This window comes from Hippichthys cyanospilos, chromosome 4 (genome assembly GCF_059441005.1).
Source record: "Hippichthys cyanospilos isolate Australia breed blue-spotted pipefish chromosome 4, RoL_Hcya_1.0, whole genome shotgun sequence".
In the NCBI taxonomy this organism is placed as follows: Eukaryota; Metazoa; Chordata; class Actinopteri; order Syngnathiformes; family Syngnathidae; genus Hippichthys; species Hippichthys cyanospilos.
Window position 1 is genome coordinate 24,909,960 of NC_142372.1, and position 17,068 is coordinate 24,927,027.

At 38.5% G+C, this 17,068-nt stretch overlaps 1 protein-coding gene across 1 annotated transcript; it reads right to left on the bottom strand.

Moving 5' to 3' along the window:
* Window positions 1–1,875: 1,875 nt before the first annotated feature.
* LOC148425132 (uncharacterized) lies at window positions 1,876–16,872 on the bottom strand. Its single transcript, XM_088413649.1, has 10 exons — window positions 16,724–16,872; window positions 16,423–16,602; window positions 16,156–16,278; window positions 15,917–16,030; window positions 12,660–12,963; window positions 11,926–12,041; window positions 10,742–10,859; window positions 10,512–10,603; window positions 10,265–10,418; window positions 1,876–2,714 (listed from the first exon to the last, which is right to left on the bottom strand). The coding sequence occupies exons 1-10, from the start codon at window positions 16,835–16,837 to the stop codon at window positions 2,500–2,502; spliced, it is 1,530 nt and encodes a 509-aa protein (XP_088269775.1). The 5' UTR covers window positions 16,838–16,872; the 3' UTR covers window positions 1,876–2,499.
* Window positions 16,873–17,068: the final 196 nt, after the last annotated feature.

Below are 17,068 nucleotides of genomic sequence, written 5' to 3' on the forward strand. Positions count from 1 at the left end.
CGATTATTTTTTTTTTCTAGATTGCAAACACTGCCAATCCAATCGATGACTGTGATGATGTAAACAGAAATTAGTCTTCATGTAGCGTGCTCGAGAAAACGTATTTGCCAGCTTCCTGACATTTCGTACATTCATTGCATTTAAATGTTTTGTATCAAGCCTATTTGCTTATAGAAAACTAAGTAAATGTAAAATTGTTTTTAAATGAAGCTTTGTTAAGGAGAAAATATAAACCTTTCTGTCCTAAATATCCTTTGTCCATTGATTTTTGTTTGAGATAACAAAAACTATGTATGACTTGGTGTATTATCAAATTGGTGATGAGCTTCATAATTAATTGTTAAACCAGTGAAGTAAATAGATGGAAGACAAAAAAAAAATCACCCAGAAAAATAAATTCGGGAAAGTAGTCACAGTGCTTCTACAGTGTTATGTTGTAGCCTCATTCCAAAATACATTAATTTTCTTTCTTCTAATTTATTCACACAACACCATCATGAAAAAACAAAAGGTTCGTATTTTGCCATGAAGCTCAAGACTTGAGAATATGTGCATCATGTTTCCACTGATTTTCCTTGGGAGGTGCCTCCAGCAGAGACATCCCAGGTGAAAATCCGCTCCAGGATGCTCAGACCCTAAAACTGAGGTGAAGGTTTAATTTACAACAGGAAAACAACCCTCAGCACAGCCAAAACAATAAAGAAGTGGCTTCTGGACAACTCATTGAATGTTCTTTATTGGCTCAGCCCAATTCTAAACGTGAGGCAATCAAACATCTCTGGAAAAATCAGAAAACGGCTGTGCACCAATGTTTTCCTAACATGATGGAGCTTGAGAGCAGTAGCAGAGCCACACTTTTATCCTTGGTGTATGCATGGGGTGGCCAAAACTATCAGAGGGCATGCAAAACAAAAACGTGGAAACACGCTCGCACGCGTGCATGCAGTATTTACAATTTCTCATCCTTATTTAATCATAAATCAATAAATCAAATAATCACTTGAGAGTATTTAAGCAAAATGTTTTTTCATCATGGATTGTTCCAAGGTTGTAATGATGATCGCAAACTGTTTTAATACTTACTTCAGTTTTTCATGTCGCCATCAAAATTTGTCTTTGTTATTGTTTACTTCGGCTTATGCTGACTATTTCAAATAGGCAGAGGCATCTTAATTACTCTGCTGATTATTGATTTTCCTGTTCAATGCTCTATGCTCCTTGGGACATTTCCTGTAGCTGATTTGAAACGTGCAAGTCCAGACAAATGTACATGAATGAAAATGCAATATTTGGGTGGTGGGTGGGGGCTAACATATACCATGCAATACCAGTCAAATGTTTGGTTAGGTTCTCATTCAATCGCATGAGAAAGTGTGTCCAAATGTTTGACAGGTTGTCAGTCACAAGACTAACCCCAATAAACTAGTCAGTTCAGCCAGCATGCACATAATGAAGAAAATGTAAACAAATTATTAATGTCCTAATTTGATTTAATTGGACAATTTCTGAAAAGAGCCATTACTGTGAAAATATGCTCATTGTTTTGTGCCCCAGACAACCTTATCACACTTTCACAAGTATGGGCTGATAGATGGCTGAAAGATTACAACAACAAAAACAAAAAATACAAAAAGAAAAGGTGCTGGTATTTATAATGTTATGAAAAAAATAAATATAAGACCAACCCAAAAGTGAAGACAACCAGGTGCATGCTGGTGTAAACTGTCTAGCGGTTCTCCCACCTGTGTCAGGCGTACTGTACTCAGGCCACCAACCTCCCATATTTTCTCCTTCCATTGGAGTTGTGCTCTCCGAGGTGCTCTGGTAGTCCTGGAATGGGGCTTTTCCATCACATTCAAAATCCTCCTATGTCAGAACAATTTCATGGAACAGGTAATGTAAAACAACTATCTTGAAAGTACCGTAATGCTAGAATAAGTGGAGTAGGTGAAATCAATTTTAAAATAGAAACTCTTATAGAAGTTGAGTAGTTAGGCATACATATATTTAGATTTACAACAAAAGTAGTTAATCTGAATGTAAAGGATAAGTGTGTTCACATTTTATGGATGAAAACAATTTATGTATGGGAAGATGGGTGAGGCTACTCTTTGTCCTTCTTCAGTCACTTAAAATAATTCTTTAGTGAATTAAAATGTAGTTAACTAGAATGTGCCATCACGCATGATGGTTTTGGTGATGGTATAACATCAATTCATCCTCCTTTTCACCTATAGTCACTAAGGTCACCAACGTGCTGGAGCCTATACCAGCTGTCTTACGGCAGTAGGCAGGGACATCCTGAACTGGTTGCCAGGCAATCACAGGGCACACAGAGACTATCAATCAACCATTCACACTCAAAAGCACTCCCAAGGGTGATTTGGAGCATCCCTTTAAACTACCATGCATGCTTTTGGGAATGTGGGAGGAAACCAGAGTACCTGGAGGAAACCGATCAAAGCACAGAGAAGACCATGCCAACTCCACATGGGAGAGTCAGAGCTGGAAACAAACCTGCAACCTCTGCACCTTAAGGTGGATGTGCCATTGTCCCGACATGTAGCTAACAGCAAATTCCCAGTAATGTACTGCAGATATGCCTACCTGGATACTTCTTGGGGCTCGTACCGCCAGCTTCTTGGCCCTGTGTTGGCTGAGCCCCTGAGCTTGAGCCAGCTCCTCCTCCAACTCCTGCTGCCGAGTGGCCAGTGCTGGATCGGAGCAGCCAGGAAAGAACCAGTCATCCTCAATCAGTTTTGTGCCACAGGGATTAGGAGGTATTTGCGTTGGATTGAGGAGGTAGATACGGATGGAATATGGCATGAAACAGGGTTGGAATAAACAGGAAGCTCTTGATAGTTAAGAATTGTGATCACAGATGGTAGTTGTAGTGGGTGGAGGGAGACTGCCATATCAAATGTGTTATTTAACAGTGAAGAAAGTAAAAGAATGATGAGGCAAAAACTGTGACTATTAAGAAGGGGAATAATGTGCTGAAAATCTAGTTGGAACTTGCACCCTTTTACATTGAAATGAAAACAGGAGTGTCATAAACATTTGGGAGATAAGGAAACTGACTGAAGAAATCATGTATCATAATAAAAAGAATCATACTAAAATCCAATCATCTTAATAATCACTGTCTAAAGATTCCAGTAAGATTCGTATTTTGTCAGATAGGATGAAAGATCCTCATTGAGGCTTTTTTACTAAACATTTTCCCATCTGTTTTGTGACACCAGGCAGACAGTGTAGGCAGAAGAGAAGAGTTCAACACAAGAGAAGAAAATAGTACTGTAATTGCCCAAATATAGGACGCACTCTTAAATTTAAGTTCGAATTCTGGTATTTTCTATGTTACTATGTGGAGGATGCACCAACAGTTGGCAAAAATGTAAAAAAAAATATAGCAAGACAGAATAACTCTAATCATTGTAAATTCTTCACTTTTTCTTGCATTTATATCTATAAGACACTGTATATATTTGTTGCGGGTTAAGTGTGTTTCAGATTTCCCACATGGTGAGCATCAGTGAACGCCGTGCCAGTGTAACATTGAATGCGTTGAAAGCAGTTGTTTTTCCTATTCCCACGATTCCTCAGCTCAAATTTATTTTGCCATATAAACATCCAAGTTGCGCACCATCCGCGTTCCACCAAGTTCATGATTGTGTGTATGTGCCAGAACAACGCAGTTAAAAAATTAGTCTAAGGGAATATCTTTCTGTGTTCTGTGTCTTAATAGTGTACACGGCTCTATTCCTTGCCACTATTAATTGAATCAGCTGGAGACATCAACACCTTTACACGATCCTCTCAGTCTTAGTAATATTACTGCGTGTGAAGAAAGTTGCTCGGACATTGGTTTAGCCTGCTTGCGTCTTTTATTGAAAATAATGTAGTAACAGAGTCAGCTAACAAGAACTGCTGTTAGCTGCAACAGGCACTGGCTGCTAACAGCCAACTGATGCTCGTCCTCTAACTCATCCCATGACAGTAATTTATGTAAGTAAGAATACAGCCGATATATAAATGCACATCTGTGTGAATAAACTGGGCTTAAGTGGCTGACAGATCATTCTTACTCGAGTCGTATCGAATTTGAGAAAAAAAAAAAAATCTTTGTTTCTATTTATAGAATGCAAGCATACTTTTGGCCATCATTTTCTGGGGAAAAAATGTGTCTCATATTTGGTGACTTAAGGTACATATGACAAGGAAATTATACAAACTGTCATAATATAACAATAGCAAATGAAAGAAAAAAAAAATCTGTGTTTGATGGTTACGCCTTGTCGGGATCGTGTCAGGACTGACTCTGATGGGAGCAATGTCGGTGTTGTTCAACTATTGCTGTTTGATAGCAGTGAGATGCTTGTATTTATTTATTCATTTTTATTATAATGGGCAGCATTATTCACAGATCCTTTTTGTTCAAAAAAGGTTTTGGCACTGTGCTAGGGTTCTGCATTGGTGTGAATGGAAGGCTGCGTTGGCAAGGATGAGGAGAGAGAAGCGTAGGCGTGGAACGAGGATGTTTGCACTTTTGTTTTTATCTTGATACATGCTGTAAGCAGAAGGAAGCTCTCTTGTCTCGTTGTAAGACTTACGATGACAATAAATGGCATTTATTCTTTGGGAAACAAGCGTTATTGGCTTGGTGCTTGGAATTGAAATGGTCTAATGTGACATGACATCTTGACCCATTGTGATAAGGATCACTTCTTTGTCATCTACAAAGTAATATGCATTATATGTCACTCTCTCATGTTATGTGTTCTGTTATCTTTTTCTTTTTTTTCTATTTGGGCTGTTATGTGTTTTGTTACAGCTGTAGCTGTTGTGAAAGCTATATAAATACAGACGTATATTTTACTAAATGCCATTAATTGCTATAGAAGTCTAGAAATCTAATTTAATTGGGCTGGCTGTGAATATGTTAAAACAAATGTTTGCAGAGCTTAAAGGGAAAAGAAATCCTGAGCCTAAACTTAGTGTAGCTCAACCACAAGACAAGATGTGAGCAAATACCAACAGATTTTAACGAATATCACAGTAAAATGTATTAAAATATAGATGTAGATAATGTAGATATAAGACACATGGTGTCAAATTATGTATAAAACTATGTTTGGCACTTTGGCAACAATGTAAAAACTATAGTGTTCATAAACTTAAGTTTTATATTGGTTGCGTGTTACAGGGACAATGTGTAAGGACCATTTTTCATTACGAACAGCAGGAGGTGCTGCATTTACTGTTGTCCGTAGCGATAACAGACATGGCAGTCTTCGCAGGAGTGCCACCCCCCACATAATCTAATAATGTTATAATGGTAACTAGACCTATGATTATATTTAAAACATGCTGTTGGTCGTTAAGAACACATTCATTTGAAACTTTATTATCATTTAATTTATTCCTTTTTAATGATAAATGGTCTAAATCGCACACATTGTCCCTTAAAGTGAGTTTCCGATTCCTCACATTGTGAGCAGTTGGTGAACGCCTCGCCAGTGTAACTGCAGGTTCTCGAAGCAGTTGTCTTTCCTTTTCCTCACAACGTGGCTCGAGTTCATTTTGCCACAAATACACAAAATTTAAAATTGTGTTTATATGGCAAAAGACAGTAATTAATAAACAAGTCAAACAGAATAATTTTCCGTGTGCTCTATCCAGTGCACACATCTTGCCACTCTTAATTGAATCAGTTGGAGACAAAAAAACAAGACAACTTCTACTCTTTGAAGCTAGCTATAAATTGTATAGATAGTTTGGCGGGCCATCGATTCACTGCAATTGATACAATGGGCACGACTACGCCAGCCAAAGCAATTTTGTCTTCAACCAGCTTTTTACATAGATCCACAAGCGGGTTGTGCAATTGTGAACTAGTCCTGTTGAGACATACAGTTAATGCAGTCATTGTTTTTAAACTTTTTGTTTGCCAAAGTAGATGTATTTTTGCCTCCTTTAACGAACTCCAATCTCCATAGCAGCGTGTCACCGTCTACATGCCAATAAGTGGTAACGTGACGTTCACGAACAAACTGAGTCTTTTTAACTGGTCTTCACTGTGAATGTAGGGACCTGAGTATTTCTGAGGGGCTGTTCATTCCAACTCCTGCCCCAAAAAAGTCACACAGAGGGACTGAGTGGAGAGTTAAGGGAAGGGAGAGGAGGGGGGAAGTGGAGTGGACAAACAGAGCTGCCAACGAGGAAGAGTAGGCAGGAGCAGCTACAGGCTATTTTTGCTAGTGGTGATAGCTTTTGTCAAAATATTTCAGTGTTCACATGTATGCTAGTCAATGTGTGTTGAGCGTTCAGCATGTTTATATTACAAGATGTTCGAAAAAGGCTTTCATAAGAACTTATTGAATGTTTTTTTTTTTTTACTTTGTGTAAAGATAAAGCCATATTTGGCAGAATGAATGTACTTAATGTACTTACTAAGTACACTGTTATAGAAGAAGACAATATTACTTAGCACATGTGTGGAGTGTGTTGATTGGAAAGAGCATTGCCAATGGAGGCAGTGTTTCATGTCTTATGCAGTAATTCTATGGAAATTGCGACAGCGACTACTATTAGGTAAACCTGCCTTTGCTACTTCAGCTACTGTCTCACTTTGAGACTAATAATCTTTTTTTAAAAATACAAATCGGATTCGGTTGAAGTTGGGAAATTGTGTAAAAACAAAACACACCGATTTGAAAACCCTTCTCAACCCATATTCAATTGAATACACTACAAAGACAACATATTTAATGTTCAAACAGATAAACTTGATTGTTTTTTGCCAAATAATAATTAACTTCGAATTTCATGGCTGCAACACATCCAGTAGAAGTTGGGAAAGGGCATGTTTACCACTTTGTTACATCACCTTTCCTTTTAATAACACTCAATAAAAGTTTTGGAAGAGGGGAGACTAATTCTCTTAGCTTCTCATGTGGAATTCTTTCCCATTCTTGCTTGATAAACTGCTTCAGTTGTTCAACAGTCCGGGGTATTCTCTGCCGTATTTTATGCTTCATAACGCGCCCCACATTTTCAATGGGGGACAGGTCCGGACTGGGAACTAACGCACATCCATACCATCACAGATGCTGGCTTCTGAACTTTGCGTTGATAACAGTCCAGATGGTCCGCTTCCTCTTTGGTCCGGAAGACAGGACAAAAACAATTTGAAAAGCGGACTCATAAGACCACAAAACATTTTTTCATTGTGCATCGGTCCATTTTACATGAACTCGGCCCCAGAGAACCTGGCGCTGTTTCTGGATGGTGTTCATAAATTTATTGACAGTGGTTTTCTGAAGTTTTCCTGAGCCCATTTGGTGATATCCTTTGCACACTCATGTTGAGTTTTTAAGGCAGTGCCTTAAAAGCGCCGTCTGAGGGATCGAAGGTCATGGCCGTGGCGCTTACGTGCAGTGATTCCACCAGATTCTCTGAACCCTGATATTATATTCGATATACAGTTTATTCGATATTATTATTTGATATTATATTATGACCGTAGATGTTGAAATCCCTAAATTCCTTGCAATTTTGCTTTGAGAAATGTTGTTCTTAAACTGTTCAACTATTTTGTCACGTAGTTGTGGACAAAGTTTTGAACATCGCCTCATTCTTGCTTGTGAATGACTAAGCATGTTTGGGGAGGCTCCTTTTACACCCAATCATGTTTCCCACCTGTTCCCAATTATTCTGATCACATGTGGGATGTCCCAAATAGCTTTTCTCAGCTTTCTCAGTATTTTTTGCCACCTTACCCAACTTCTATTGGACATGTGGCAGCCATCAAATAAATAAATAAATAAATAAAGTTATTATTTGGCAAAAAAAAATATAAGTTCATCAATTTAAACATTAAATCTGTTGTCTTTGTAGAGTATTCAATTGAATATGGGTTGAGAAGGGTTTTCAAATCGGTGTATTTTGTTTTTACACAATTTCCCAACTTCAACCAAATCTGGTTTGTATTATAGACATAATTGTTCCATCACAAGTAAGGTATATTGTTGAGTGAATTTCCTGAACTTAAATTAAGTTTAGATTAATAAACAAAGAAATTGGAGACATAAGTAAAAACAAGACAGAAAAACAGTAAGTGAAAAAAATAAAGGGAAAATAACACCAAAAAGTTTGGTAGGAAACTAAAACTAAGACTCAAACGTGTAGTCTCTACTGTACTGGCTGCAGCTCAATCCATGACAAAATTCTGGGAAAATTGCAGGCAGTACAGATAGAAAGAGCTACACTACAGGTCAGGGGGAGCCTGCATGCACAAAACTGATGGGAAACTGTTCTGCGTGGCTGCTCCCATCCATGGAGCAGGAGTTGGAGTGGGTAAGTGAGGGCAGAGGTTCTCATGATGGGACAAGCACAAGGTCAATGAAGTACTCCTCATGAACAGTGGAGAGAGCAATGGATAAAATAAACAAATGGAAAGTGATGTTCAGTCAGAGAATTGGACATACAGTCAACAACTGCAAAGAAAACATTCAAATTCCCTCAGTATCACTAATTGTGGTGTCAGCGAAGAGGATGGTGGTGTTGGGTTGAAAAACAAGATGTTGGCATTCGCATTTAGGGCCAAATCCACAAAGAATGAACTGCAGCCACTGATAGCACTTTAAATGATTAATTAATTAAATTTGTCTCTGCATTTTGCTGCCTGCTCGGTCTTAATGTCTTCTTCAAAAAAGGTTTTTCCCCTGATTGGCTCATATATACAATGGCAAAGAGAAGTCTTGGCTTTGCCTCAAGAACACCATGGGACAACAATGGCAATTACTCATTACTCAATTGAATTGTTTGAAACTTTCACGTTTTTTTTTGCTCTGCCCATTAATAAAAATTGCATTTTTTCATTCATTTTAATCCTGTTTTATTTAGCATGTGGATGTGGCTGTTTGGTGGTGTTTAGTGCCAAGAGAGATGCTTTTAAAGAAAACGTGTTATTAGAATTTTTACAAGGATTGAAATATTTATTTTGCAGAGCAATTTTGTGAATCAATAACTTTGAGGAGGAAGTTCCCCCAAGACCTAAAGCAACATTTTATTTTAAAACTATATCAACAAATATAAATACAATATGACATTATTAACTATTGTTAACAACTATTATTATTATTAGTAGTAGTAGTAGTAGTAGTAGTAGTACAGTTATTAATGTTTAAAGCATCAATAGGCTTTTTTTCTGTCTGAGTTTAAAAATTGCGACAGAATGCAACCATTGCTACGGGGACACATTTCAAAATAAAGGCCTAATAAAGCTATTGTATTATATTATATGTATTGTATAATACATAGACGTTAATATGATAACCTTTTCCGGTTATTTTGAAGTTGGCCTATGTACCGTGTTGGTATGTTACGACTATATGCTGTTGCAGCTTTCTCTGCATATCAGTGTATATCGAACAAAGAAACGTATGAATATAAAATTGAAAAAAAACAAAACAAAACTGAGTGCCGGCAGTAATGGGCTCGTTTCACACTAGTTGTCGTAATCTTTCCATAGATGATCCTAGAGGGTTTCTCTTTTCCTACATTTGACATGTCTGTGCTTACTCCTCCTCCAACAGCGAATGTGCAACGTAAAATGAACATGCATTTTTTACAAAAACGAGCACATTTTTTTCACAGAGCAGTTCACAATCCATGTGCGACCTGAACAAACGCCATTGTTGTCATACGGATCACGGTCTTGAACACAAGTGAACTGTCATTCAAAAACCACCACACATGGTGGGCCATACACATGGTGGGCCATTGACGGGTGCTTGAATGAAGCGATTACCTGATTTTACGTGGGGCAAAGTCCTAAATTTACAGACAAACATTGATGTCAATCTGCTTATTTTGACATGCGTATTATAATACTAATAAAAACAATTATTATTACGATTATTATTCATTATATTTTGTATTTCCAAAAATGCCTTTTGCTATTTGTTCTGCTGTGAGTGAACTTGATGTTGTCAATGAGGCAGATTTCTCCACCAAATATTACCTTATCGAAATATACACAAATAACACTGACGCAAGTAAGACACATTCTGCTTGGCATATCAGTGACGCATTTCACCCTTTGCAACTCTCTTTGCTGCTCCTTTATTTTAGCGAGTTCTGTAGCCAGTGCGTGAGCAAATAAACTTTGTTTCTATATTCTACCAAAGAACACATCAATTTGACATCAATGACACTAATTGGCCAAAGATTTGTACTATATCCATCTCAACACCCTTACCCTCTCTTTCTTCCTCCATGTGACCAATGCGAAGGACCATGGTAGCCTTTTCTTCTTCCCTGGCCTGATCCCTGGCACTCACCGCTTCATCTACTATCTCTTGCCACTCCAAGACCTGGCTTTGAGCATCGTCAGCACTTCCGGACTCACTTGCCTGTGGTCACACCATCATTGGATGTCAAGAAACTTTGAGCTTAACACCTCAAGGTTAGCAAGACCATCTGAAAAATATTTACTGAATACAGACCTGCGAGGCAGCTCGCTTTGTAAACTGTTCCAGGTCTGCTTGCAGTGTCCTCTGTTGCTCTTCATAGACAACCAGTTTAGCCTGCAACATGTCTGTTGGGAAAAGTATCATCACACTGTGTGAGAGTAATTTCTGTGTGACAGTGTTTGAGTCTGAATTAAGATTTAAATCAAAATGCAGCTTTTTCCAAAATACACAAAGCATGCCACCATACAATCAGTATTCTGTACCATTGTTTGCTTTGAGCTCCTCATACTGCTCCAGCTTCCAAAGAGTTTCCTCTCGTTCCCCTTCTAGTTCCATAATGCGACTTTGTAGAGAAGTAAGATCAGGAGGTGCAATACCAGCCTGAAAAAAAATAGGACACATGGATAGCTGTTAAGACTTAGTTTTCTGATCAAAATTGTGATTTTTAAAATTGCTACACTGCTGATGACTGAGTCAGAATCTTTTGTGTCAACTATTTTACTCATAGAAACACCATATCCTCCTTCATGGGCATAGCAAAAACCTTTCTAGTAGGTTGGGCAGGGTGAATGGAAATATAACTCACCAAGAGGTGGCCGCTCACACAAATGTATGAACACATTGTCACACGCTGGTAAACTTAAGTCGAAGAGTATGATGTCTACCCTGGCTACACAGCATTCAGCCTAAAAGTAATTCATTAGCATGCCATGCACAGTCAGGGTTTCATTAAATTAATGCAGACATATACAAATTTAACATGTGAAAAGTCACCTGCACATTCACAAGAACCAAGCCCAAGTAAAAAGCAAGGTTTTGCAGAGCTTAGCTTAGTATAAATTGCCCTTTACTTTGCAATTACTTGTATGTATATACACACACACACACACACACACACACACCCACGCACGTATACACACGCACATCTAATTCAATAAAAGTCTGCATTCGTTTTAAAAGCGTATGCACAGAACATCGCACAAGTGCAATTTAATCAAGCGCTGCCTAACTGCTTCTGCTGTCAACAACAAGGTTGCGCGGACACCTTTTTCGGCGGACACATTATGAAAAGGAGAATATGGCTTGACCCTTCTCCTTCAGCCCTTAAACATGTGCTTGAACAAGCCGGCATGGACTACAGCAAATGTGGGATCGACTTATAAGCGAGGTTGACATGTACTCTGAGAAATACGGAACTTCCATCTTGAGTGTCTTGTCTCAAGTACCACCTTATGAGAGCGTAAAAACATGTTTGTAGTATTGGTTATTTGTTTCTATTTTCAGTTTGCATCTTGCGCAAGTTGCAATTTGTGAATTTCAGGGGGCAATTGGAAACTAGCTACAGGTAAGATGTTAACTTTTGACATGAAAACCATCACAATACACAGTTTAACACAAAGACACACAAAAAATACAACTGACAAAGTTTCCTGTTTGATTATCTGACCTGAATTTTTTTCAGCTCCTCCTCCAGCTGCCTGATTCGGGATTTAGACCAGGCCTTCATTTTCAAGAATTTATCCTCCGATCTGCTGGCTTCATCCATTTTTTGCTTTGTTTGGGCTACATACAAAAAAAGAAAAAGTTAAACAATCTGACTCAGTTCCTTTTTCACATGAACAATAAAGTGCGCCTACTGAATGATCATTTGCATTAGAGACATTACTCATAATTGGGGGTTTGTCTTTATAAAATTTGAACGAGGCCGCCTGCATCTTAAGCACCAGCTGACTCCAAAAGCTTTGACATGATGATATTATTGCACTAAGTTTGATATAATTTTTCACTGCAACTGCAGTATTACACTTCCTTCACCAAAATCAAATCAATCAAAATCAAAGAATACTAAGTGCTGCAAACAAACTTGCAACTAAAATTATGTCATGTAATTTGGGGAATCTTCAATCAGGTAAATTTTGTTTCTGGAGATAAAGTGAGAGTAGTCAACTGTGTAAAAAAAAAGTTATATTTACGCAAAACCAACATGCATATTTGAGCAAAAACAATAAGTATGGTAAAGTGCTGATAAACAAAAGTAGTTAAATTCCCAGTTAGTCACTCTTTTAGTTCACCATTTTGTTGTCACATTTTCATGATACATTCAAATTTTCCCCACAATTAAAAACCATTCAAATTCACAACCGCGTGAAACATTGAAAGAACACTGCGAAAGAGACTTACCTTCCAACTCTGCTATCCTCTTGGAGAAGGTAGAATCATCAGATGCGTTTTCAGCTCTTGTGGCCTCCTGACAGATAGATTGTGGGGCTACTGAATTCCTTCTCAAAGCATCCATCTGGCCAAGGAGATCCTGTTGGGTTTGATTCAACTCCGCTTGATGCTTCTCTGTCATTTGCTGAATCTCAACCTGCTGCTTCTGTATTAAGTCGCGGAGTTGGGCACGCATCACATGCTTTTCTGCCTCCATTTTGGATTCAAGGCTTTCTCGTTCAATGTGTAGTCTCCGCATACGCTCGGTTAGCTCCTAGCAAACAAGATGAAAAAACTCATCACGGGGAATTTTTAAGCTTCTATCATATACAAAAAAACTAGCTAGTATAATACAAGCAAGAAGACTTCATGGTTTTAAACTTTCATTGAAATGATATGAGGGACCTATGTGCTTTGTCCAAATTCATAGACCACATTTTCACTGCACTTTTGGAGTTTTGATTCACTTTGTTACATCATTCTTCTTCTCCCCTAAAACACGGAGGCAACCAAACCTTGCGTTTGGATGGCACACATCTCAACATTTATTTGTACGTTTATAGATTTCATTTTGAAACATCATGGATAACAAAAGACACATTCAGTCTAAATTCGGGGAGGCTACATGATGATGGAGAAGGCTTCAGAGGACCCAGCCTCCGAATTTGGACACAGCTCTATTTATTGCCAGTCTTCAGTTAGTAGCTAAAAGCAATACTTAAGAAAAAGTAAAAGCATCTTTACAGAAAAAAACTGTGGAAGACATTACAGCGACTTTGTAAATCACTTTAAAAGTCAAAGTGTTATTTAGGACAGTACCTCTTTGACAATAAATGCAATTATTGGAAGTAAACATGTTTTATAAACTGAGTGGTTCGAATTTTATGTTTTTATTTACTTAAATCAAATTTTTGTCTGTCCCTTTGTTCCCTGCGATTGGGTGGCAACCGGATCAGGGTGTCCCCTGTCTACTGCCCATTGACAGCGGGGGTAGGGACCAGCAAGTCAAATTTTTATTTATTTACTTCAGTGGTCCAGGATTTAAAGCATACTGTACCTGAGGCACTCACAATGACAAATATGCTTTAGTCAGTGAAACTGACAGTTTTTTTACTTTCTCTGCCTATTTTAATGCAGACAACACGAGTTTCTAACAACTCTGAATCAGTGATGGGCTTTTCCAGTATCGATAATGACAAAAGCTCCTTCAATTCATCACTACTGACTCTGGAAAATAGCAAGATGTACTTAGAGTCATCAGAATATGAACAAGAAAATACCATTAATTGAATGGGAGAGTTTGGTAGCCAATAATGAGGATCAAAGCAGCCATGTCACATCTCTCCCCTTTGCAGGAAAGTATAGCTGTTAGGTTCCATGAGCTATTATAAGATTGCTTCAATACAACCAAGAATTTTTTAGATTTTATTAAGTAGTAGCATGTTAAGCGTAATGTATGAGAGTAAATGTAGACATTCAATCAAAGACGTGTAGCAGACTAAAGTCAAAGTTGATAGAGCATAAATATCCTAAGTACAGACGTGAAATTGTACTTAAATCCATTTGCTCTCTTTTACGGGCGACTCAGTGGTTAGCACGTCCACCTCACAGTTAAGGGACTCGAGTTCAATTCCACCTCACTCCAGCCTTTCTGTGTGGAGTTTGCATGTTCTCTTTGAGCCCACATGGGTTGGCTCTGGGCACTTCGGCTTCCTCCCACACTTCAAAAACATGCATGGCAGGCGTATTGGACACGCTAAATTGTGCTTAGGTGTGACTGCGTGTGTGACTGGTTGTTTGTCCGGGTGTGCCCTGCAATTGGCTGGACAGCCAATTAATGGTGTCCCCCGCCTACAGCCCCAAGTCAAAGGGGATAGGTACCAGCATGCCTGCAACCCTTGTGAGGATAAAACAGCTATAGAAAATGAATGGATGGATGGATGGATGTACAGTGGGCCCCCGTGTTACGAACTTAATCCGTTCAGCAGCTACGCTCGTAGCTCGAACTGCTCGTATGACGGGCAATCCAAACCTATGTTAATTCGTGAATGCGTGCAACGCATGCAAAAACATCACGACTTTATACACATATTAAAAATGAGTAACATAACCTACTGTACAGTTAAATTAAATAACATAAATATACAAAGGAAAAATGATATTAACCTTTGGGGCGACGTGACTTGAGCTGGGTGGAGGCGGAGGGGAGCAGAGACCAACCCGCAGAATTTATTGATTTATTTTCTTAAACAAGAACTTTTCTCAAACTAAAACATATCACCGGCGATTTCCTTCTTTTTAATCCATAATAGAAGAAGCCTCTCCATTTTGTTGTCGATCGAGGTCCGTCCCCCGGCAAGGAAAGTCTTGCCTTAGAAGCTTGCCGAGCGATTCCGTCCATACTCACGAGCAAGGTTAACTATACATGCGCCTCCTTCGTATTTTTTTATTATCTCCAGCTTGGTTTCTATTGTCATCATCCTCTTACTTCTTCCTTTAATGCAAATTTTAGAAGCCATGTCTAACAACAAAGTTTGAAAAGTCTTCACAACATTCCTTCCTTCCGTTTTTCACGTATTTTCTCTCCTTCCTTCCGTCCCGACCAGCTGTGCCATCAAGCTAGATAAAGCCGTTCGGCCAATAGCGTATCGGCATTTCTGTGATTGACGTGACGCCGGCCAATAGCATCTCCATGAGTGAGACCGAGACTGTGACCTCAATCGCCCAATAGCATATCGGCATCCCCGTGACTGACTCCGTGACTGACACCGTGACTGACACCGTGACTGACACCGTGACTGTGACATTGTAAGAGCAATAGCGTTCAACGTTGCTGTGACAAGCATCAACTACTGATATTGATGACGTGGCAAAGCGAAAATATATGAACGAAAACAATGGCCGGCATGTCGGACTGTTGGTAAAACGAAAGGTTTGTGTGTAAGTGGGGGACAAAAAACTCGTAGTCGTAAGTCGAAATGTTCGTAAAAGAGGGTGTTCGTAAACCGGGGGCTGACTGTACTTTGTTCCATAACTCCATAACAAGACTGGTCAATTCAGAGACTTGATTAATCAAATGTTAGTAAAGAAGAGTGCTCATTAGATTTTTGGAATAATCAAAAGCGCGATGAAGTATAACTTTCTAAATGCAACAGTGAAACTATAATAGTGAACACTTTCATGTAAATTAGATGCTCAACAATTTAAAAATAGGTGAGTTTCCAAACCTTAATCTGCTGGTCCCGGTCATCCACTTCTTTCTGAAGAATATCAATAACCTGTGTTTTTCCAATCAGCACCTCCTCTTTCTCATGAAGCTTTTGTTTTAAAGCTTTCAGAAGCTGATAAGGAATCAACAGAAAAAATGGATTGTGTAAAAAGTTATTCAAAATGTATGTTTTAAAACTTAGTTCTATCAAGTCAAAGAAATTGAATACTAAACATCAAGCAACTATCGCATCAGAACCTGCTCAAGATCAGCGCTGGCATCAGACTTTGCAACAAGTTTGAAGAGCTCCTGTTCATGCATTTGGTTGATTTCACTCAGCTGATTGTCCTTCTGGAGGATTATCTCTTTGAAAGTTTGAATCTAAATCAAAAGACGAAATAGACAATAGTTGTGTCAAAAATATGTCAAAGCAAAAGCACAACAGCAAAAATTTATGATAGGTTAGTATTTGCAATGAATGTAGTACTATTAGTATTATATTACAGAAACAGCTTAGAAACATACATTCTTTTTGTACATGCTCTCCTTTTGACTGTATTGGTCTTTTTCCGTCTCCAGAAGCTCTTTCAGGTGATCTGTCTTCTCCTGGAGCAAACTATAGCGTTCCTCTGCTTCTCCAACCTTTTTGGTAAGACTCTGTACAAGCTGCTGAAGTTCTTGCATCGCTCCATGGTCTTCATCTACCTGTCAAAAGTTAAATAAAGTGGAATCTCAAAATTCTCAAAATTTATTGTTGTTGTTGTTATTATTATTATCGATGACTGGATTAAATTTAACACAATTTTGCAAATGTTCTGAGAAAAACCTTTAGCTGAGTTGATGTGATACACTGATCTCCTGCCAATGCAGTTTGCAAGTGAATAATGTAGGCTTCCTTCTCAGCCAGCTTCTTGTCCTTCTCTATCAGCATAGCATCCATTTCTTCACCTCGTAACCGCTGTGCTTCTACTTCTGTCCGCTGCAAAAAAATATTGTCCAAATTTTTAAAATCACTAACAGAACACATTTTATAGTGAATTCCAGAAGTATTTGATAATCCTGTGATTTTTGCAAGCTCTCCCACTTAGAAATCACGGAGAGGTTGGACATTTAATCAGAAATGTATTTCTGCTGTTGGAGATATAATATCAAAAACATCAAACAAACAAGT